The sequence below is a fragment of the Bos indicus x Bos taurus genome, chromosome 3 (genome assembly GCF_003369695.1).
Source record: "Bos indicus x Bos taurus breed Angus x Brahman F1 hybrid chromosome 3, Bos_hybrid_MaternalHap_v2.0, whole genome shotgun sequence".
Lineage (NCBI taxonomy): Eukaryota > Metazoa > Chordata > Mammalia > Artiodactyla > Bovidae > Bos > Bos indicus x Bos taurus.
Window position 1 is genome coordinate 16,701,955 of NC_040078.1, and position 22,085 is coordinate 16,724,039.

The 22,085-nt window shown below is 43.3% G+C and overlaps 2 protein-coding genes and 1 non-coding gene across 3 annotated transcripts; 1 reads left to right on the forward strand and 2 right to left on the reverse strand.

Moving 5' to 3' along the window:
* Positions 1-8,671: 8,671 nt before the first annotated feature.
* Positions 8,672-8,743, reverse strand: TRNAM-CAU. The gene has a single exon. It is a non-coding gene; the product is annotated as a tRNA-Met (tRNA).
* Positions 8,744-8,938: 195 nt separating this feature from the next.
* Positions 8,939-19,548, forward strand: ILF2 (interleukin enhancer binding factor 2). Its single transcript, XM_027532923.1, has 14 exons — positions 8,939-9,084; positions 9,790-9,849; positions 10,060-10,102; positions 13,809-13,913; positions 14,295-14,372; positions 14,671-14,773; positions 15,262-15,327; positions 16,527-16,643; positions 17,099-17,177; positions 17,825-17,912; positions 18,323-18,384; positions 18,463-18,577; positions 18,786-18,876; positions 19,017-19,548. Exons 1-14 carry the CDS (start codon positions 9,080-9,082, stop codon positions 19,175-19,177), a joined length of 1,173 nt encoding a protein of 390 aa, XP_027388724.1. The 5' UTR covers positions 8,939-9,079; the 3' UTR covers positions 19,178-19,548.
* Positions 19,549-19,720: 172 nt separating this feature from the next.
* Positions 19,721-21,447, reverse strand: SNAPIN (SNAP associated protein). Its single transcript, XM_027532937.1, has 4 exons — positions 21,253-21,447; positions 20,943-20,989; positions 20,593-20,711; positions 19,721-20,345 (listed from the first exon to the last, which is right to left on the reverse strand). Exons 1-4 carry the CDS (start codon positions 21,393-21,395, stop codon positions 20,244-20,246), a joined length of 411 nt encoding a protein of 136 aa, XP_027388738.1. The 5' UTR covers positions 21,396-21,447; the 3' UTR covers positions 19,721-20,243.
* Between the last annotated feature and the right edge of the window lie 638 nt (positions 21,448-22,085).

Sequence of the window (22,085 nt, forward strand, 5' to 3'; positions counted from 1 at the left end):
GAGCACAATTGTATGGTAGTTTGAACATTCTTTGGCGATGGAATGAAAACTGATCTTTTCCAGTCCTGTGGCCACTGTTTAATTTTCCAAATTTGCTGACATCTTGAGTCCAACACTTTAACAGCATCATTTTTTAGGATTTGAAATAGCACAGCTGGAATCCCATCACTTCCACTAGCTTTGTCTGTAGTAATGCTTCCTAAGGCCCATTTGACTTCACACTCCGAGAAGTCCAGCTCTTGGTGAGTGACCACATCATCGTGGTTATCCTAGTTATTAAGACCTTTTTTGTATAGTTCTTCCATGTATTCTTGCCACCTCTTCATCTTTTCTGCTTCTGTTAGGTCTTTACTGTTTCTGTCCTTCATCATGCCCATCCTTGCATGAAAAGATGGCTTGATATCTCCAATTTTCTTGAAGAGGATCTCTAGTCTTTCCCATTTTATTGTTCTGCTCTATTTCTTTGCATTGTTCATTTAAGAAGACCTTATCTCTCCCTGCTATTCTCTGTACCTTTGCATTCAGTTGAGTTTATCTGTCCCTTTGTCCCTTGCTTTTTCGTGTCTCTTCTTTCAGTCATTTATAAAGCCTCCCCAGACAACCACTTTGCCTTCCTGCATTTCTTTTTCTTTGGGATAGTTTTGGTCACTGCCTCAAGTACATGTTACGAACCTCTGTTCATAATTCTTCAGGCACTCTATCAGATCTAATCCCTTGAAACTATTCGTCACCTCCACTCTATAATCCTAAGGGATTTGATTTAGCTCATACCTGAATGACCTAGTGGTGTTTCCTACTTTCTTCAAGTCTGAATTTTGCAACAGGGAGCTCATGATCTGAGCCACCGTCAGCTCCTGGTCTTGTTTTTGCTGACTGTATAGAGCTTCTCCATCTTTGGCTGCAAGGAATATAATCAATCTGATTTTAGCATTGAGCATTGGTGATGTCCATGTGTAGAGTCATCTCTTGTGTTGTTGGAAAAGGGTGTTTGCTATGACCAGTGTGTTCTCTTGACAAAACTCTGTTAGCTTTTGCTCAGCTTCATTTTGTACTCCAAGGCCAACTGAAAGTGAAAGTATTAGTAGCTCAGTTGTGTCCAACTCTTTATGACCCCATGGACCATTATAACGCCCACCAAGCTCCTCTGTCCATGGAATTCTACAGGCAAGAAAACTGAAGTGGGCAGCCATACCCTTCTCAAGGGGATCTTCCCCACCCAGGACTCCTGCATTAAGGGCAGATTCTTTACTATCTGAGCAACCAGGGAAGCCACTCTGAGGCCACACTTACCTGTTATTCCCAGTATCTCTTGAATTCCTACTTTTACATTCCAATTCCCTATGATAAAAAGAACATCTTTTTTGGTGTTAGTTCTAGAAGTTCTTGTAGGTCTTCATAGAACCTGTCGACTTCAGCTTCTCTGGTGTCAGTGGTTGGGGCATAGACTTGGATTACCGTGATATTGAATGGTTTGCCTTGGAAACAAACAGACATCATTCTGTTGTTTTTGAGGTTGCCCCCAAGTACTGCATTTTGAACTCTTCTATTGACTATGAGGGTTACGCACTTCCTTTCTTATAAGGGATTCTTGCCCACAGTAGTAGATATAATGATCATCTGAATTAAATTCGCCCATTCCCATTCATTTTAGTTCACTGATTCCTAAGATGTCAATGTTCAGTCTTGCTGTCTCCTGCCGTCTTGACATCCAGTTTACCTTGATTCATGGACCTAACATTCCAGGTTCTTATGCAATATTGTTCTTTACAGCATCAGACTTTATTTTCACCACCAGACACATCCACAACTGAGTGTCGTTTCCATTTTGGCCCAGTAGCTGCATTCCTTCTGGAGCAATTAGTAATTGTCCTCCACTCTTCCCCAGTAGCATACTGGACACCTTCGACCTAGGAAGCTCATCTTCCAGTGTCATATCTTTTTGCCTATTCATACTGTTCATGAGGTTCTTGCAATAAGAATACTGGAAGGGGTTGCCATTTCCTCCTCCGGTGGACCACATTTTGTCAGAACTCTTCACTATGACCCGTCCGTCCTGGGTGGCCCTGCACAGCATGTCTCAGCTTCACTGAGTTATACAAGCCCCTTCACCACGACAAGGCTGTGATCCATGAAAGGGTTGGGAGGATGAGAAAGTTATTCTGTACAGAGAAAGAATTCTGAAGTATGTTTCCTACATATTTAGGAGAATTTTGAATATTGTTATGGTCTAGAGCAAACAGTAGCCCATAGGCCAACTTTTAGACGGCAGGCATGTTTTATCCCACTTGTTCTCTCTCTCTCTTGGAATTGACCAAGAATGTGGGCAATTAAATTACACACACACACACACACACACAGACACACACACACAGACACACACACTCGTGTATGTGTAATTTAATTGGCCCCCATTTTTATATCAGCAGGTGGCACATGAATATTTAGACTTCTGACTTGTCTTAAAATACTGCAGAGCTGGTGCATCTCTCTATGAACAATCATCTGAAACCAAGCATCCAGTATTTCTTCGAGATGAGTCTAGCTCATCACAGCTCCTATACACCATGTTGACTCATTTGCATCACTGGCTGCGGCACCAGTGTATGTTTTCAACCCTGATCTAAGATATAAGTTATATGGGTGTAAGAGTGACTGAGGAGGAGAGGCAAGAAAAGGCTGCAGAGGGCAGATAATGCAAGCTTTGTGCAACAGGCAAAATGTCTTTGTCCTAAAGGGAGGGCTCCAGAAACTATAGAGGTGGAGAGCAGATAGGGAAATAAAAAAATAAAACAACTTTATTGAAGTATATCTGTTATACCATAAACTGTACATTTGTAACATATATTACAATTTGATGAGCTTGGACATACACGTATGCTGGTGAAACCATCACCACAACATCAAAGTAATACACGTTTTCATCACCTCCAAAAATGTCCTTGTGTCCTTTTGTGTGTGTGTGTGTGTGTGTGTGTGTGTATGTATAAGAACACCTAACATGAGATCTACCCTTTCAACAAAATTTGAAATGTATAATGTGGTCTTGTTCATTATAGGGCTATATAAGTAGAACCAATTGGAATTCAGGAAAAGATGACAGCATACAAATAACTGAAGTCTAGGCAACACTGACCCATTAGTTGAGAAGCTGAAAGGTTTTGGGGGGGAAGATGACAATTTTAGTTTATTGGTTTTGAGGTGCCTATAGATACCCAAGTGGAGGTATCCAATAAGCCATTGGAATAGTGGAACTGGAACTCAGGAGAACTAGACTAGAAATCTAACTTAGTAACTGAGCTTCCCTTTTACCCATGGTGGCTTAAATAATCTGTCCAACCCTCAAGCTGAGCTGAAGAGAACTAAAAAATGGTAGATGAAATGCTTTTGAAAATCAACAGTCTAGGAAGACAGTGAGAGCATGAGAGGACAGGAAAGCAGGAGACCAGCAGTAGGAGGCCTTTTCCCCCTGGAGTCATTTCCTGATCCAAAATTGGTGGCAGAAAATAGGCTACATGGGGCAAGTGAGGCAAAAGTTGGAGTCCAAATGTCCCCAAAGATGATCACCCGGGGAAACCATCTTCCTATTGAGGCTTAGGATCCTGAAAGGCTGCACTCTTAGGGGAAACCCAGGAGTAGGGGAAACCAGAAGTAAACAGAAAGTCCAGTCTTGAAATAGTCAAAAGCCCACAATTAAGAACCAATTGATGGGTTTAAGAGCAAGTTAGACTCAAGTGAGGAGTAAGTAATGAATTGGAAGAAAGCATAGAAGAAACCACTCAGAACAAAGCATGGACAAAAAAGGAATGAAAAATATAAAAGAGGAGGTTAGAGGGGAAAAAAAGAGGAGGTTGCAGACATAAAACATATCATGAGAAAGTCTGGCTCTCCTTTATTTGGAGCCAAGAAAGGAGGGAAATAATAGGGTAGAAGCAATATTTAAAGAGACGGTGGCCAAGAAGCTTAAAAAAATATATACATCAAGCCACAGATTCAAGAAGCTCAACAAACCTCAAGATTAAAAAGAATAATCCATACCTGGAACCATCAGAGTGAAACTGCAGGAAATGAAAGATTTGTCTCTCAGTCGTGTCTGACTCCTTGTGACCCCATAGACTGCTGCACACCAGGCTTCCCTGTTCTTCACTGTCTCCTGTAGTTTGCTCAAACTCATGTTCCTTGAGTCGATGATGCTATCCAGCCATCTCATCCTCTGTCCCCACCTTCTCCATCTGCCTTTAATCTTCCCCAGCATCAGGGTCTTTTCCAATGAGTCGACTTATGTCCGACTCTTTGCGACTCCATGGACTGCAAACTCCAAGCTTCCTAGTCCTTCACTGATTATGGTATTAGGATCATAATTAAATCCATTAGTGAGTACCTGGCATCACTTATTTGTCATTGAAAATATTTACTATATAATACAATTTGCTGGAGTGAGAGTGTAATTGAAAAAGTCTTGGTCTTACTTTTAAATCTAAACCAAATTAGTTGGTGTGTGACACTGTGATTGTTCAGTTGCTAACTCATGTCCAACTCTTGCAACCCCATGAACTGCAGCACTCCAGGCTTCCCTGTCCTTCACTGTCTCCTGCTCAAATTCATGTCCATTGAAGTCAGTGATGCTATCTGACCACCTCATCCTTTGCTTCCCTCTTCTCCTTTTGCCTTCAATCTTTCCCAACATCAGGGACTTTTCCAATGAGTCTGATCTCCACATCAGGAGGCTAAAATGTTGGAACTTCAACTTCAGTTTCAGTCATTCCAATGACTATTCAACATTAATTTCCTTTAGGATTGACTGGCTTGATCCCCTTGCAGTCCAAATGGACTCTCAAGAGTCTTCTCCCGTAGCACAATTTGAAAGCATCTATTCTTTGGTGCTCAGCCTTCTTTATGATCCAACTGTTAAATTCATATGACTACTGGAAAAACCATAGCTTTGGCTGTAGGGACCTTTGTCAGCAAAGTGATGTCTCTGGTTTTTAAAATGCTGTCTGGGTTTGTCATAGCTTCCCTTCCAAGAAGCAAGTGTCTTTTAATTTCATAACTGCAGTCACCGTCCCCAGTCATTTTGGAGCCTAAGAAAATAAAATCTGCTACTGTTTCCACTTTTCCCCCATCTATTGGCCATGAAATGATGGGACCAGATGCCATGATCTTTGTTTTTTGAATGCTGAGTTTTAAGCCAGCTTTTTCACTCTCCTCTTTCACCTTCATCTAGAGGCTCTTTAGTTCCTCTTCATTTTCTGCCATTAGAGTGGGGTCATTTGCATATCTGAGGTTATTGATATTTTTCCCGGCATTCTTTAAAATCTTTAAAGACAATCAGAAAAAAGAGGATTCGTTACTCTCAGAAGAGGAATCATTTGACTAATAATTCTTTATTCATAGCAAAACTGGAAGCCATAAATAGTAAAATAATATTGTAAATGTGCTGAAAGAAAATGACTTCCAATTTAGAATTACATATCTAGAGAAAATGTCCTTCGAAAACAAAGGTGAAATAAAGATGTGTTCAGAGAAGCTGAAAACAAGAAAGTTAGCCACCAGCAGAAGGGCACTAATTCTCAAGAAGGAGTATTATTCCATAGTGTTGTGGATACAGGAAGGACTAAAGAGCTTTAAAAATGGTAAATCTCAGTGACCATTGTCTTAGTAAGCATTAATGTCCTATGGGATTGAAAATATATATGGAATTTAAATTCTGTAAACATATACACCTACACTTACCCAATAGAAACAATTGAATCTCACAAGAATCTTGTACAAAAATGGTCATAGCAGCTTTATTCATAAAGGCTTCAAACTGGAAACAACCCAAATGTATTAGCCCGTGTCTCAGCCAGTCAGAGGTCCTGTATTCAACACAGGAGAATGGATAAACAAACTGTGGAATATTTATGCAATGGAATGCGACTCATAATAAAAGGGAACAAATTGCTGACAGACGCAAAACTTGAGAGGAATTTTGAAATGGGTCAAGCAAAAGAAGCTAGACAAAAAAAGAGTACATAGGATGAGAGCCCTTTTATGTGAACAACAGACAAAAGTAATCTCTGATAATAGAAATTAGAATAGCGATTGCCTCTCGGAGAAGGGCAAAGGGGTATTAGTTAACTTTTTGAGGTGATAAAAATGTTTTTTGTTAATCTGTGTGGTGGATACCTGGGCAAAACATATTACTCAAAATTAATCAAGCTGTAGACTTAAGATCTGTGCACTCTGCTGTAGTAAATAATCCACCAATATAGTACTTAAAGGAGTTACACAACAATATATACAATCCTGGAGGGAGTGATGGTGATAAACGGAATTAAATTATTCTTGCATTTTTCTCGAGGAGAGAAAAGATTTTATAAAATTAGACTTTGACAGTCGAGGAGGCGCGTCATAATTTTTAGGGTAACCGCTAGAAATGTAGAAAGAGTGGGAACTCTCAATTGACAGAAGCAGGGAAGGAATAATAAACAGTAATTAATGCAAAAGAAGGCAAGGAGGATAAACAGGATTATCAGATCAGATCAGATCAGATCAATCGCTCAGTCATGTCCGCCCCTTTGCGACCCCATGAATCGCAGCACGCCAGGCCTCCCTATCCATCACCAACTCCCGGAGTTCACTCAAACTCATGTCCATCGAGTCAGTGATGCCATCCAGCCATCTCATCCTCTGTCGTCCCCTTCTCCTCCTGCCCCCAATCCCTCCCAACATCAGAGTCTTTTCCAATGAGTCAACTCTTTGCATGAGGTGGCCAAAGTACTGGAGTTTCAGCTTTAGCATCATTCCTTCCAAAGAAATCCCAGGGCTGATCTCCTTCAGAATGGACTGGTTGGATCTCCTTGCAGTCCAAGGGACTCTCAACAGTCTTCTCCAACACCACAGTTCAAAAGCATCAATTCTTTGGCACTCAGCCTTCTTCACAGTCCAGCTCTCACATCCATACATGACCACTGGAAAAACCATAGCCTTGATTAGATGGACCTTTGTTGGCAAAGTAATGTCTCTGCTTTTGAATATGCTATCTAGGTTGGTCATAACTTTCCTTCCAAGGAGTAAGCATCTTTTAATTTCATGGCTGCAGTCACCATCTGCAGTGATTTTGGAGCCCAGAAAAATAAAGTCTGACACTGTTTCCACTGTTTCCCCATCTATTTCCCATGAAGTGATGGCACCGGATGCCATGATCTTCGTTTTCTGAATGTTGAGCTTTAAGTCAACTTTTTCCCTCTCCACTTTCACCTTCATCAGGAGACTTTTTAGTTCCTCTTCACTTTCAAGAAGAGATAAGAAAGCCTTCTTCAGCGATCAATGCAAAGAAATAGAGGAAAACAACAGAATGGGAAAGACTAGAGATCTCTTCAAGAAAATCAGAGATACCAAAGGAACATTTCATGCCCAGATGGGCTCGATAAAGGACAGAAATGGTATGGACCTAACAGAAGCAGAAGATATTAAGAAGAGATGGCAAGAATACACAGAAGAACTGGACAAAAAAGATCTTCACGACCCAGATAATCACAATGGTGGGATCACTGACCTAGAGCCAGACATCCTGGAATGTGAAGTCAAGTGGGCCTCAGAAAGCATCACTACGAACAAAGCTAGTGGAGGTGATAGAATTCCAGTTGAGCTATTCCAAATCCTCAAAGATGATGCTGTGAAAGTGCTGCACTCAATATGCCAGCAAATTTGGAAAACTCAGCAGTGGCCACAGGACTGGAAAAGGGCAGTTTTCATTCCAATCCCAAAGAAAGGCAATGCCAAAGAAGGCTCAAACTACCGCACAATTGCACTCATCTCACACGCTAGTAAAGTAATGCTCAAAATTCTCCAAGCCAGGCTTCAGCAATATGTGAACCGTGAACTTCCTAATGTTCAAGCTGGTTTTCGGAAAGGCAGAGGAACCAGAGATCAAATTGCCAACATCCGCTGGAGTTCCAGAAAAACATCTATTTCTGCTTTATTGACTATGCCAAAGCCTTTGACTGTGTGGATCACAATAAACTGTGGAAAATTCTGAAAGAGATGGCAATAGCAGACCACCTGACCTGCCTCTTGAGAAACCTATATGCAGGTCAGGAAAAAACAGTTCGAACTGGACATGCAACAACAGACTGGTTCCAAATAGGAAAAACAGGATTATAGGAAGGACAAAAAGCACATAGTAATATGAGTTGATGTAAATGCAACCACAGTATATCCATATACGTGGCTGTGAAACTTTGCATAAAGGTGGAATCCGCCAGAGAGGTTGTAGAATGAGGAAAAGGAGAAGAAACGACAAAAAACGGCAGACGGCTGGTCCTTCTCTCCTGTCGCTTCCCTTGCCCTCCTTTTCTGAGCTCTCTTTCCAAAGGCTGTCTCAGTTTCCCTTCTAGTCCCTTACCATCAGTACTTTCCCTCTCTGAGTCAATCAACATACATATTCATATCCGTTTCTTCTGCCTCAAGAGCCTCTGTGAACCACATCCAGACATGAAGTGTTCAGTCACCCAAAATCCCTTCCTACATGATTTCGCTTGCCTTTTCCATTTCACTCGCTGATGGCAAAAAACAGCATTTAAAGGCTGCATTTTTGAGGGAGAAAAAAGTAGGATTATGGTAGTTCCATTTACTGAAGAGATTTAAAACAGAACTGTCCCAGAAGAAAAAGAAATAAGAAAAACACCACTAGCAGAGGATGGTTTCGATCCATCGACCTCTGGGTTATGGGCCCAGCACGCTTCCGCTGCGCCACTCTGCTGTCGCAGTTCTTTGTGCCCCAAGAATCATATAGAAAGGTCTCTGAATGCCAGCCATCCTAACTTCTTTACACAGCGCTCTCTAGTGTCTGCAAAAGGGCGTTAACGTCTAACCCGTTCTTATTGGCTAGTTACTGACATAGCAGGCCCTTTTCATTGGCTCAATAAACCGGTTTGCCAAAGTAAACCAATAGGCACAAGCAGCGGAGTACGGCGGGAGCCAATCGCGCTGGAGTTTATTGGGACACGCCGGCAAGCTGCCTCTCCAGTTGTCGGATCCCCAGAGGAAAGGGGCGGTTGGTGTGGCTTGGCCTCCATTGTTCGGGATCTAGGACGCCATGCGGTAAGGGTTGTGGGGTGCTTTGGAGATGTTTCGGGTATTCGACCGAAAACTTTAGGAAGTTGGTCCAAAGGAGACGGCGGACTGGAAAGGGCCATGTACCTGGGGGTTGCACGGAAACCTGAGAACTCCGGGTCTAAGAGAGGGGGAGGTCGGGGGCAGCGGAGGCGGGGAAACTTGGCCGGGGATGGGGGGTGGGGCCCAGGAGTCTAGAGGCGGTTTCGATATTCGCTCTCTGGGGGGTTCAGATGACGGGGTGTCCTCAGGTTCCAGGAGGAGCACCCCCACACCTCCTGTTTAGACTGAGACGGCTGGAACGTGTCTCATTCATCCTCAATGCCAGGCGCTTGACATGCACGATACGCCTGATAGATGCTTTTACTACATGAACGAATAAATAAGCAGTCACATTAGTTTCCGAAGTATTAGGGTTGGCGGGGCCCGGCGATTACGGGGTGTTTCTTGTAGGGCTCTCTGAGCCTCTTTAGTATTTAATGTGGTTTGATGTGATTCAGTTATCCAGTCATGGGGAGTGAGGCTGGACATTTGGAAGGTGTAGAAGTGTAAGTGAGAATGGGATCCTGTGGATTCCAAAGGGAAGTGCAGAGCGATAGAGGTAGGTTAACTTGAAACCATACGGCCGGTATCGAGGAGATTGCTTCAACGAGGTGAAAAGAAAGTTAAAATATGTTAATAATGCATTTCTAGGGGTGACAGAGGCCGAGGTCGTGGCGGGCGCTTTGGTTCCAGAGGAGGCCCAGGAGGAGGGTGAGTGCCAGTTTTTAGCATCTGTGCCCGTTGGTTTCCGTTTCAGTCATCTATAGTTCGGAGTGGAGTAATCTTACCTGCCTTGTTGAGATCCAGCTGTAGTTTAGAAGTATTCTTCTCATGCGCTCTTGATAAATGAGTTTGGCCCCATTATGTGAAGTCAGTTTGATTTATGTGGTGAGTAATCTGGATTGTTTTTCCGCTTTTTAGGTTCAGGCCCTTTGTGCCACATATTCCGTTTGACTTCTATTTGGTGAGTACCTTGGCCACTATTCAACTGTTGTTTCTTGGAACCTGGCGTCTCCCTGTTAATGAAGTCGTATGGTAGTTGGAGTAGAAAATGGGAGGTTTTGAGTCATCTGTGTTGCTTTGCATACAAAAACAGTGTAACCTGGGTGAGGAAGATAGTTCCTTCATACAATTGACAGTAACATGATTATAATCTTTGTTCTGAACAGTTAATTGTATCACTGCCTTCAGATCAGATCAGATCAGATCAGTCGCTCAGTCGTGTCCAACTCTTTGCAACCCCATGAATCCCAGCACGCCAGGCCTCCCTGTCCATCACCAACTCCCGGAGTTCACTCAGACTCACGTCCATCGAGTCAGTGATGCCTTCCAGCCATCTCATCCTCTGTTGTCCCCTTCTCCTCCTGCCCCCAATCCCTCCCAGCATCAGTCTTTTCCAATGAGTCAACTCTTCACATGAGGTGGCCAAAGTACTGGAGTTTCAGCTTTAGCATCAGTCCTTCCAAAGAAATCCCAGGGCTGATCTCCTTCAGAATGGACTGGTTGGATCTCCTTGCAGTCCAAGGGACTCTCAAGAGTCTTCTCCAACACCAGTTCAAAAACATCAATTCTTCGGCGCTCAGCCTTCTTCACAGTCCAACTCTCACATCCAGACATGACCACAGGAAAAACCATATCCTTAACTAGACGAATCTTTGTTGGCAAAGTAATGTCTCTGCTTTTGAATATGCTATCTAGGTTGGTCATAACTTTCCTTCCAAGGAGCAAGCGTCTTTTAATTTCATGGCTGCAGTCACCATCTGCAGTGATTTTAGAGCCTCCCAAAATAAAGTCTGACACTGTTTCCCCATCTATTTCCCATGAAGTGATGGGACCGGATGCCATGATCTTCGTTTTCTGAATGTTGAGCTTTAAGCCAACCTTTTCACTCTCCACTTTCACTTTCATCAAGAGGCTTTTGAGTTCCTCTTCACTTTCTGCCATAAGGGTGGTGTCATCTGCATATCTGAGGTTATTGATATTTCTCCCGGCAATCTTGATTCCAGCTTGTGTTTCTTCCAGTCCAGCGTTTCTCATGATGTACTCTGCATAGAAGTTAAATAAACGGGGTGACAATATACAGCCTTGACGTACTCCTTTTCCTATTTGGAACCAGTCTGTTGTTCCATGTCCAGTTCGAACTGTTGCTTCCTGACCTGCATATAGGTTTCTCAAGAGGCAGGTCAGGTGGTCTGCTATTCCTATCTCTTTCAGAATTTTCCACAGTTTATTGTGATCCACACAGTCAAAGGCTTTGGCATAGTCAATAAAGCAGAAATAGATGTTTTTCTGGAACTCCAGCGGATGTTGGCAATTTGATCTCTGGTTCCTCTGCCTTTTCTAAAACCAGCTTGAACATCAGGAAGTTCGAAAACCAGCTTGAACATCAGGAAGTTCACGGTTCACATATTGCTGAAGCCTGGCTTGGAGAATTTTGAGCATTACTTTACTAGCGTGTGAGATGAGTGCAATTGTGCGGTAGTTTGAGCCTTCTTTGGCATTGCCTTTCTTTGGGATTGGAATGAAAACTGCCCTTTTCCAGTCCTGTGGCCACTGCTGAGTTTTCCAAATTTGCTGGCATATTGAGTGCAGCACTTTCACAGCATCATCTTTGAGGATTTGGAATAGCTCAACTGGAATTCTATCACCTCCACTAGCTTTGTTCGTAGTGATGCTTTCTGAGGCCCACTTGACTTCACATTCCAGGATGTCTGGGTCTAGGTCAGTGATCCCACCATTGGGATTATCTGGGTCGTGAAGATCTTTTTGTCCAGTTCTTCTGTGTATTCTTGCCATCTCTTCTTAATATCTTCTGCTTCTGTTAGGTCCATACCATTTCTGTCCTTTATCGAGCCCATCTGGGCATGAAATGTTCCTTTGGTATCTCTGATTTTCTTGAAGAGATCTCTAGTCTTTCCCATTCTGTTGTTTTCCTCTATTTCTTTGCATTGATCGCTGAAGAAGCCTTTCTTATCTCTTCTTGCTGTTCTTTGGAACTCTGCATTCAGATGTTTATATCTTTCCTTTTCTCCTTTACTTTTCGCTTCTCTTCTTTTCACAGCTATTTGTAAGGCCTCCCCAGACAGCCATTTTGCTTTTTTGCATTTCTTTTCCATGGGGATGGTCTTGATCCCTGTCTCCTGTACAGTGTCACGAATCTCATTCCAGAGTTCATCAGCCACTCTATCTATCAGATCTAGGCCCTTAAATCTATTTCTCACTTCCACTGTATAGTCATAAGGGATTTGATTTAGGTCATACCTGAATGGTTTAGTGGTTTTCCCTACTTTCTTCAATTTAAGTCTGAATTTGGCAATAAGGAGTTCATGGTCTGAGCCACAGTCAGCTCCTGGTCTTGTTTTTGCTGACTGGATAGAGCTTCTCCATCTTTGGCTGCAAAGAATATAATCAATCTGATTTCGGTGTTGACCATCTGGTGATGTCCATGTATAGAGTCTTCTCTTGTGTTGTTGGAAGAGGGTGTCTGTTATGACCAGTGCATTTTCTTGGCAAAACTCTATTAGTCTTTGCCCTGTTTCATTCCGTATTCCAAGGCCAAATTTGCCTGTTACTCCAGGTGTTTCTTGACACTTTTGCATTCCAGTCCCCTATAATGAAAAGGACATCTTTTTTGGGTGTTAGTTCTAAAAGGTCTTGTAGGTCTTCATAGAAGCGTTCAACTTCAGCTTCTTCAGCGTTACTGGTTGGGGCATAGACTTGGATTACTGTGATATTGAATGGTTTGCCTTGGAAACGAACAGAGACCATTCTGTCGTTTTTGAGATTGCATCCAAGTACTGCATTTCAGACTCTTTTGTTGACCATAATGGCTACTCCATTTCTTCTGAGGGATTCCTGCCCACAGTAGTAGATTTAATGGTCATCTGAGTTAAATTCACCCATCCCAGTCCATTTCAGTTCGCTGATTCCTAGAATGTCGACATTCACTCTTGCCATCTCTTGTTTGACCACTTCCAATTTGCCTTGATTCATGGACCTGACATTCCAGGTTCCTATGCAGTATTGTTCTTTACAGCATCGGACCTTGCCTCTGTCACCAGTCACATCAACAGCTGGGTATTCTTTCTGCTTTGGCTCCATCCCTTCATTCTTTCTGGAGTTACTTCTCCACTGATCTCCAGTAGCATATTGGGCACCTACTGACCTGGGGAGTTTTTCTTTCAGTATCCTATCATTTTGCCTTTTCATACTGTTCATGGGGTTCTCAAGGCAAAAATACTGAAGTGGCTTGCCATTCCCTTTTCCAGTGGACCACATTCTGTCAGATCTCTCCACCATGACCTGCCCATCTTGGGTTGCCCCACAGGCATGGCTTAGTTTCATTGAGTTAGACAAGGCTGTGGTCCTAATGTGATTAGATTGACTAGTTTTCTGTGAGTATGGTTTCAGTGTGTTTGCCCTCTGATGCCCTCTTGCAACACCTACTGTCTTACTTGGGTTTCTCTTACCTTGGGTGCGGGGTATCTCTTCACGGCTGCTCCAGCAAAATGCAGCCATTGCTCCCTTCCTTGGACGAGGGGTATCTCCTCATCTGTTAATAGTAGGGTACTGAGAGCATAAGTGTTGTAGAATTGTCTCTTTTTTTGTGTTGTGGCAACAGAAAAATCTGCTGTATATTATTTTTGGTTAGTAGTTTATTTCTTGTTTAGTGTGAAATGGCTTTTCCCCGGGTCAAGCCAGCACCTGATGAAACTTCCTTCAGTGAGGCCTTGCTGAAGAGGAATCAGGACCTTGCTCCTAATTCTGCTGAACAGGTATATTCTGTTGGTTTTCTTCCTGAGATTTCATGAAGGAAGCTAGAGAAGTAAATAGCTATTTGGTGAGGCTACTGTTATCAGAGCCTGAACTCCATGGATTTAATTATTCTTATTTTTTATTGTGGGTAAAGGGAGAGCATCAGGTGAATGTATAAACAGATTACATGTGCATTCATATTATTATTGGGGAATCTATCTTTGGGATCAAAAAGTTTTCTCTTCTGGCATATTCAAGGCTGGGAGGGTCAGGGTGCTCTCAGAATCCGGTGTAGGTGTTGATTCATCTCCTATTGAAGGAATTGGGGGAAATAGTCAAACTTGATGAAAAGTTGCTTGGTATTTCACCTGAGGGTATTTTTGTTTCCTGCTGTCTTTCAGGCCTCTATCCTTTCCCTGGTTACAAAAATAAACAATGTGATTGACAATTTGATTGTGGCTCCAGGGACATTTGAAGTGGTGAGTTTTTGAAGATTTAGTCCTAGGAAAGGGAAGCCATGGTGTGTGAAAGTTTCCTTGGTTCCTGTTGCTTGATTCTTCAGATGCTTATTGAAAGCCACTCTTGGAATGGGAAAGTACAGTGGAATTCCTTTGTAGTGCTGGTCTTGGGGACCAGACTATCAGCTGGCCGTAATGAATCAGGCTTTTCATTGCTCATGTTGGCATATGATTTGAACTCTGCTACTTCCAAATCTGGGTAATAAGCTTCTCACTTCTTAAGTTTTGTTTTTTCTTCCTTAAATCCCTTTTCCAACAGCAAATTGAAGAAGTCCGACAAGTCGGATCGTATAAAAAGGGAACGATGACTACAGGACACAATGTGGCTGACCTGGTGGTGATCCTAAAGATTTTGCCAACATGTGAGTGTGCCTCTCTCTGGCCGCAGCAGCAGAACATAGCAGTTGGATTCGAGGCATCTAAATGTGTGCTGTATGTGAAAGAATCTATGACCAGTTACTGCAGGACAGACTTTGCTCCCCAGGGGACATTCGGGAGTGTCTGGAGATATTTGAGGCTAACGTCTTCAGGTAGAGGCCAAGGTTGCTGCTAAGCGTCCTGCAGTGGACAAGACAGACCCTACCTCCCAACCCCAAACAAAGAATTATCCAGGCCAAAATGGCATTAGTCCCACTGATAAAAATCCCTACTGTGGAAAAAAAAGTGTGTGTAAAGGAGGGGGTGTCGCCGAGCCTTCAGTTTCTCTGTTTTTACAAACTTCCCCTTGCAAAAGTGTGTATTCAGTTGCTTGTTGTTGCTCCGCAGGAATCAGAGTGCAAAGTAGCTTTGAGACATATAGAAAGTCGACTAAAATAATTATAATCTTCGTTATCTCTCTCTCTCAATCTAGTGGAAGCTGTTGCTGCACTAGGAAACAAGGTCGTGGAGAGCCTAAGAGCACAGGATCCTTCTGAAGGTTTGAGTTTGTTGCTGAACATGTAATACAGTGGTCACAGAAGCCAGGTTTATAATTATAAGTACATTTTAACAAAGTCAGGTCAGGCTAGAAGGAAGAGTGAGTGCAGAGTTTTATGTTGGGGAAGTTTCTAGTGGAGATCACCAGCGTTCAAAATCTAATTGATTTCCCTTACTTTTATTTTTATTTATTTTTTAAATTTTATTTTATTTTTAAACTTTACATAATTGTATTAGTTTTGCCAAATATCAAAATGAATCCGCCACAGGTATACATGTGCTCCCCACCCTGAACCCTCCTCCCTCCTCCCTCCCCATACCATCCCTCTGGGTCGTCCCAGTGCACCAGCCCCAAGCATCCAGTATCGTGCATCGAACCTGGACTGGCATCTCCTTTCATACATGATATTTTACACATTTCTCCAAAGAAGACATACAGATGGCTAACAAACACATGAAAAGATGCTCAGCATCACTCATTATCAGAGAAATGCAAATCAAAACCACTATGAGGTACCATTTCACACCAGTCAGAATGGCTGCAATCCAAAAGTCTACAAGTAATAAATGCTGGAGAGGGTGTGGAGAAAAGGGAACCCTCTTACACTGTTGGTGGGAATGCAAACTAGTACAGCCACTATGGAGAACAGTGTGGAGATTCCTTAAAAAACTGGAAATAGAACTGCCTTATGATCCAGCAATCCCACTGCTGGGCATACACACTGAGGAAACCAGAAGGGAAAGAGACACGTGTATCCCAGTGTTCATCGCAGCACTGTTTATAATAGCCAGGACATGGAAGCAACCTAGATGTCCATCAGCAGATGAATGGATAAGAAAGCTGTGGTACATATACACAATGGAGTATTACTCAGCCATTAAAAAGAATACATTTCCCTTATTTTAAAATTCTGTGTTCTCAATTCTGACTCTGGACTGTTGCTGTTTTTAAAAACTTGGGACTTCCCTAGTGATCCAGTTGTTAAGATTTTACACTACCAATGCAGGGGGCATGGGTTCGATCCCTGGTTGGGGAACTAAGATCTCGTAGCCAAGCAAATAACAAATAATAACAGATAGATAGATCTGTTAGGTAAATCAATAGATAAATAAAATATCTATTCCCCTATCCTCATCCTGGATTTACCTTTGGTCATCTAATGGAAATGTGAGTGCAACTTCTGATTTTTCTTCTTTCAGTTTTGACCATGCTAACCAATGAAACTGGCTTTGAAATCAGCTCTTCTGATGCTACAGTGAAGATTCTCATTACAACAGTGCCACCAAATCTGCGAAAACTGGACCCAGAACTCCACTGTTAGTCCTTTTATTCCATTGCTGTGAAATTCGGGGGAAATTCAAAACGTGGTATAAAGTGCTATTGAATTTACTTCATTTGTTGCTATTCCACATGAGACCTTTTGGGGACCCAAGTTTACCCCCAAACTTTGCTATCTTCCTTTGTAATTTGGAAGCAGTTTTATCAGCTTGCTGATGAAACTGTCAGAAACAGCCAGGCCAAGAAAGCAGTTTGAGGACTTAAGAAAAAGGACCTTTTGGAGAAAACTGGGGCTCTTCCATGCTTCCACATCTGGTTTAGGGGAGGAACAGTGGTTTGGGCATTTGCTGATCTGGGGACATGGGGATTAGTTCAAGGAATTACTAAGTTATCCTGTCCTCCTCCTGAGTTCTTGGAGTGTGGCAGTGGAATTGAATTGCTTGCTCAGTAATCGGAACCTTTCATCTTGGTGGATGTCATGCTTGTCTTCCAGTGGATATCAAGGTGTTACAGAGTGCCTTAGCAGCCATCCGACATGCCCGCTGGTTTGAGGAAAATGCTTCTCAGTCCACGTGAGTCCCTCCCTATTTGAGTGATCCTAATTATATCCTAATCCTTCTAACTACATTGAACCCAGTCTTATTCTGACAACTGTTTTTGACTGATTGTCTGGATTTTGATTTTTTTTTACCTGAAGTAATTGGTAGCTCAACTGGTAAAGAATCTGCCTGCAATGCAGGAGACCCCAGTTCAATTCCTGGGTCACAAAGATCCCCTGGAGAGGGGAATGGCTACCCACTCCAGTATTTTAGCCTGGAGAATTCCATGGACTGTATGGTCCATGGTGTTGCAAAGAGTCAGACATGAATGAGTGACTTTCACTTCACTTCAAGCAACTTAGGTTGAGGGAAAGAAGGGAACAATTCTGGTAATAGCTTCAGCTCTGTGCCTTAGGTATGGAAGTAAAATCTCGTTTTAATTTTTAAAGGTTATAGGATGCCCATCTTGTACAGTATATCCTTGTAACATTTATACATAGTAGTTTGTGCCTCTTAATCCCATGGCCCCTGTTGTGCCCCTTCCCCTTCTCTCTCCCCGTTCGTAACCACTAGCTTGTTCTCTGTATCTGTGGGTCTGTTTCTGTTTCCTTTTTGTTATATTCACTGATTTGTTTCATCATCTGTTACGGCTTTTAATTCCTGGTGTCTCTTATCTTCAGAGTTAAAGTTCTCATCAGACTGCTGAAGGACCTGAGGATTCGTTTTCCTGGCTTTGAGCCCCTCACTCCTTGGATACTTGACCTACTTGTAAGTAATGAAGGGCAACTGGAATTCCTGATCCACCCTATGAATCAGTAGGTAGTCGAAACCTACCATAAAATGAAACTTGGTACAGATTAAAAGAAATCTTGGAGGAATGGAGGAACCAAAAAAAAAAAAAAGGAAATCTCATTAGTGGACAAGGACAAGTAATCCAATAAAGATTCAATGTTTATTATTTCTTGGGCTTTTGGAGTATTCAATTAAATGGGTAGTTATTACTGCTCCTTTATCTTTTTCATTACTGTTATTAATGTAAAGGAGAGAAATTACTGAATGAGCAGTCATTTCAAAACTGCTTCTTGAACATGAAAGTTTTCTTCATGATGGTTTAAAGTTTTAATTTGTTTGAAGATAGGACTGCCGCTTTATGGCACACTTAGCAGATTTTCTTACAGGGACACTATGCCGTGATGAACAACCCCACCAGACAGCCTTTGGCCCTGAACGTGGCATACAGGTATAGCATGCTGCTCTGGGCTTGGGGTTTGACTGTAAGTTGTCTTGTGTGTTCTTCTAATACCTCTCCATGTTTCAGACGATGCTTGCAGATTCTGGCTGCAGGACTGTTCCTGCCAGGGTCGGTGGGTATCACAGACCCCTGTGAGAGTGGCAACTTCAGAGTACACACAGTCATGACTCTGGAACAGCAGGTATTGGTGCAGCTCTGAAATGGTCCGTTGTGCCCCCCTCTTGAATATCCCGTGTCAGAAAGCAAAGGAAATGTGATCTTAGTGGTCAGAGATTTGGGGGTTCTCACAAATTTTGGTTTTGAAATTAAAAGTTTTCTTCATCTGTCATGAAAATGAGAAGGTATTTTGATTCTCCTTGCTAATTTACTCTTACTTTGATCTCCCTCAGGATATGGTCTGCTACACAGCTCAGACTCTGGTCCGAATCCTCTCACATGGTGGCTTTAGGAAGATCCTTGGCCAGGAGGGTGATGCCAGCTGTGAGTGGCCACTGTGGGACAGGGTCCATTATGATGCTCTGATCCACAGAGTAACTCCACTCAGTGGTCTCCATGTTTCCTCTGTGTAGGTCATGACTTGCATGTGGGCTGCTTGTCAAGTCACCTTTTTTCTCTTCTAGATCTTGCTTCTGAAATATCTACCTGGGATGGAGTGATAGTGACACCTTCAGAAAAGGCTTATGAGAAGCCACCAGAGAAGAAGGAAGGAGAGGAAGAGGAGGAGAATACAGAAGAGCCACCTCAAGGAGAGGAAGAGGAAAGCATGGAAACTCAAGAGTGACCTCCGTATCTCTTCACCGCCCCCTTTCTTACCCAAGGGGAAGGCTGGAGTCTAAGCTGACTGCTACTCGGCTTTATGTGGTGGCATTTCTGAGGGAGTAAGGGAGACAGGAAGATTTAAAGAAAGACTCTCTAGAAGGAAGTGTCATTCCACTGGGTTCTGAAACTGTCTTAGTAATCAGAAGTCTCCCGTTTATGACCTGTGCCATCCATCTACAGTGAAGCAAGATACCAACTTTTCTTCCTAATATTCTAGAATCCCCAGCTCCTGAAACCTCTCTCAGCCAGTACTTTGTTGTTGAAATGTTGTGAACTGTGTTTGGATTTTTTTTTTTTTTTCTAAGAAAAAAGATTAAAGTACTTCCTAGTAGGGCTCTTGGTACTGTTTTTCCTTGGCATCTGGCAATCGTTTTGCTTCCATTTACTTTCTGTACTCTTCACTGAAAATGATACTTGAGTTTTTTCATTGTGAATGCTAGATCTCAATTTGAAGCTATATTTGAATTAATGTAGAAGACTCTTGGAACACTTCCATATACCAGAGTAAACTGGAATACCATTTATGCATTTATTGAATGAAATATTTCTAGTAACACTGCTACAGTAGTCAAGCCAGTGCAGTCAACAAAAGGGGGTAGATTGGTTATTCACCTTGACTTTGCCTGTCCTTTCCTCTCAATCCTGAGCGTAAACAAAGGAAAACTGGAAGTCACAGAGGACATTCTGCCCAGGTCCAACGACCTGGCATGTAACAGGAAGCCCCTCCCTTGTTAATGAGGCTCAGAGATGGTACAGGAAGTGGGCCTTGACACAGCTTAGAAAAAAAATGCAGAAGCCTCAACTCATTCCTGGAAGTAAGAGCCATAATAAATCCTTTGGGATCCTGAGTCCTGCTGTACACAGGTTTCTTTGGGCCCCACATAAATGGGTAAGACTCTGAAGTGTTTCAAACAAACCACAGGGCTCCCTTTTTGATGTCCCAACACCTACAGGGAGTCCTAGAGGAAACAGGCAGCTGGGGAATAGTAGTCGTGCTACACTGGGGCCGTGGGCCGTCTTCTGGCCTGTTACTTGCTTGGGGAACCAGAGGGGTATACTCCTGAATCCAACATTGCTCTCCTTCGGGCTGTTTCCTTGGCCACGCTGTGGTTTAGCCTTCTCAGCCGTTCCTGCAAAACAAGATTTGGAATCAGAAAACTGCCCTGTCAAAGGATTTAGAGCTTGCTGTCAACCAGATGCTGGAAAATATCTTAGGCTTGCTTCATTCATCTCAAGGTTAAGAACAGTAAGTTTTAGTTGACAACTCCCTTTCCCCAAAGACTAAAAATGACGGTGACTTTCATTGTGTTGGGGACTTTATGACCTTTTGAAAACTGGAAAGTACCTTGAATTACTGTTGGTAGGAAACTCCTTTACCTGGGCATTCTGTAGGATGTTATTGACCAAGACGACTCGTCGTCGCGCATTAAGGAGCTTCTTCACATAGGGGTCGAGATCCAGGGCCACTTTCTGATCCTCATTGATACGGCACAGTTCTGGGAGACGGAAGGAAGAGGCAACTAAACACCTAATGGCCTTGTTCTTGGAACGAGTAAGCTAGTAAATGTTATGGAAAACACTCTTTACCACATGGATACTGTCACTAGAAACTTAGGAGTCAGTCAGCAGCCCTAGAAGCAAGTGAGAGAAACCCAGCCCAAGACGTTAGCAAAACAAGGTACTGAAGTCAGCTGTAGGATCCTGGGTATACAGGGATGCTTACTCACCGGTGGCTAGGTTGTCAATTTGTTCCCGGAGCTCTACTTGGCTCTCTCTGCAAAGAGGTACGAGGCCTACACGGTCAGACAGTTAATGGAATAAAAAACCTCCCCTATGTGTTTCCCAAGTGCTTAGAGAAGCCAGCTTCTGCCTCCACCTGCACGCCCTCCCGCCAGTCGGCCCCGCCTCCAATCTGTTTCCCCGCTTCTAGTCCCACCAGAACGCTAGCGAACTCATCTTGTCTCCGCCCTTTCTTGGTCCCGCCCCTAAAAAGCCAAATCAAGGCGAGGCCCCGCCCGTTGCTGCCCTCCAGGGCACCTGACGGCGTGGACGTGAGAGTCAAGCTGCTGCACAGCCGGTCTCAGGAACTCGAGGAGTCCCTCGGCGAAGAGGTCGCGGCCTGCGGGCCCCGCCACGGGCGTCCCTGCACCGGACACAGCGGCGGAACCAGCCCCCGCCATCACGAACTGCCCTTACGCCCGGAACCCGCCGCGAAGGCCGCCGGGAACTTAAGCCGCGCCAAAGCGCCGCCAGGGGGCGCCCGGGGAGTGCCGGCTCCGACCCTGCGAGGGGTTTTTGGGAAATGCAGTCTCCGGAGCCAGAGGGGCGGGGCGGGACGGAGAGAAGAGAAGGGACAGAACCTAGAGCTACTGGGAGTTGTAGTTCTTTGTAGGCTTTGACGTGACTGGTGGAGAAAGTTTCCAGACTTCTAGAGCTGAAAGTGAAAGTGAAGTCGCGCAGTCGTGTCCGACTCTTTGCGACCCAGTGCACTGTAGCCTACCAGGCTCTTCCGTCCATGGGATTTTCCAGGCAAGAATACTGGAGTGAGTTGCCATTTCCTTCTCCAGGAGATCTTCCGACTCAGGAATTGAACCCGGGTTTCCCCCATTGTAGGCAGATGTCTGAGCCACCAGGGAAGTCCAAAGGAACCGTTTTTGGGGTGGGTACTTTTTGTTTTCTCCAAAGTTGAAAAATAATTGCTTACATACCCTATTGTTCATAGCTTTCCCATGTTAATTTTGTGGGAAATCCAAGTGATAGTATATTTCTAAATTTAAGTGTATTTTTAATGGCACTAAAACATATACAAAACTGAATCTGAATATTATTCACCCTTAAGAAGGAATGAAATTCTGGTGTGTGCTATGATA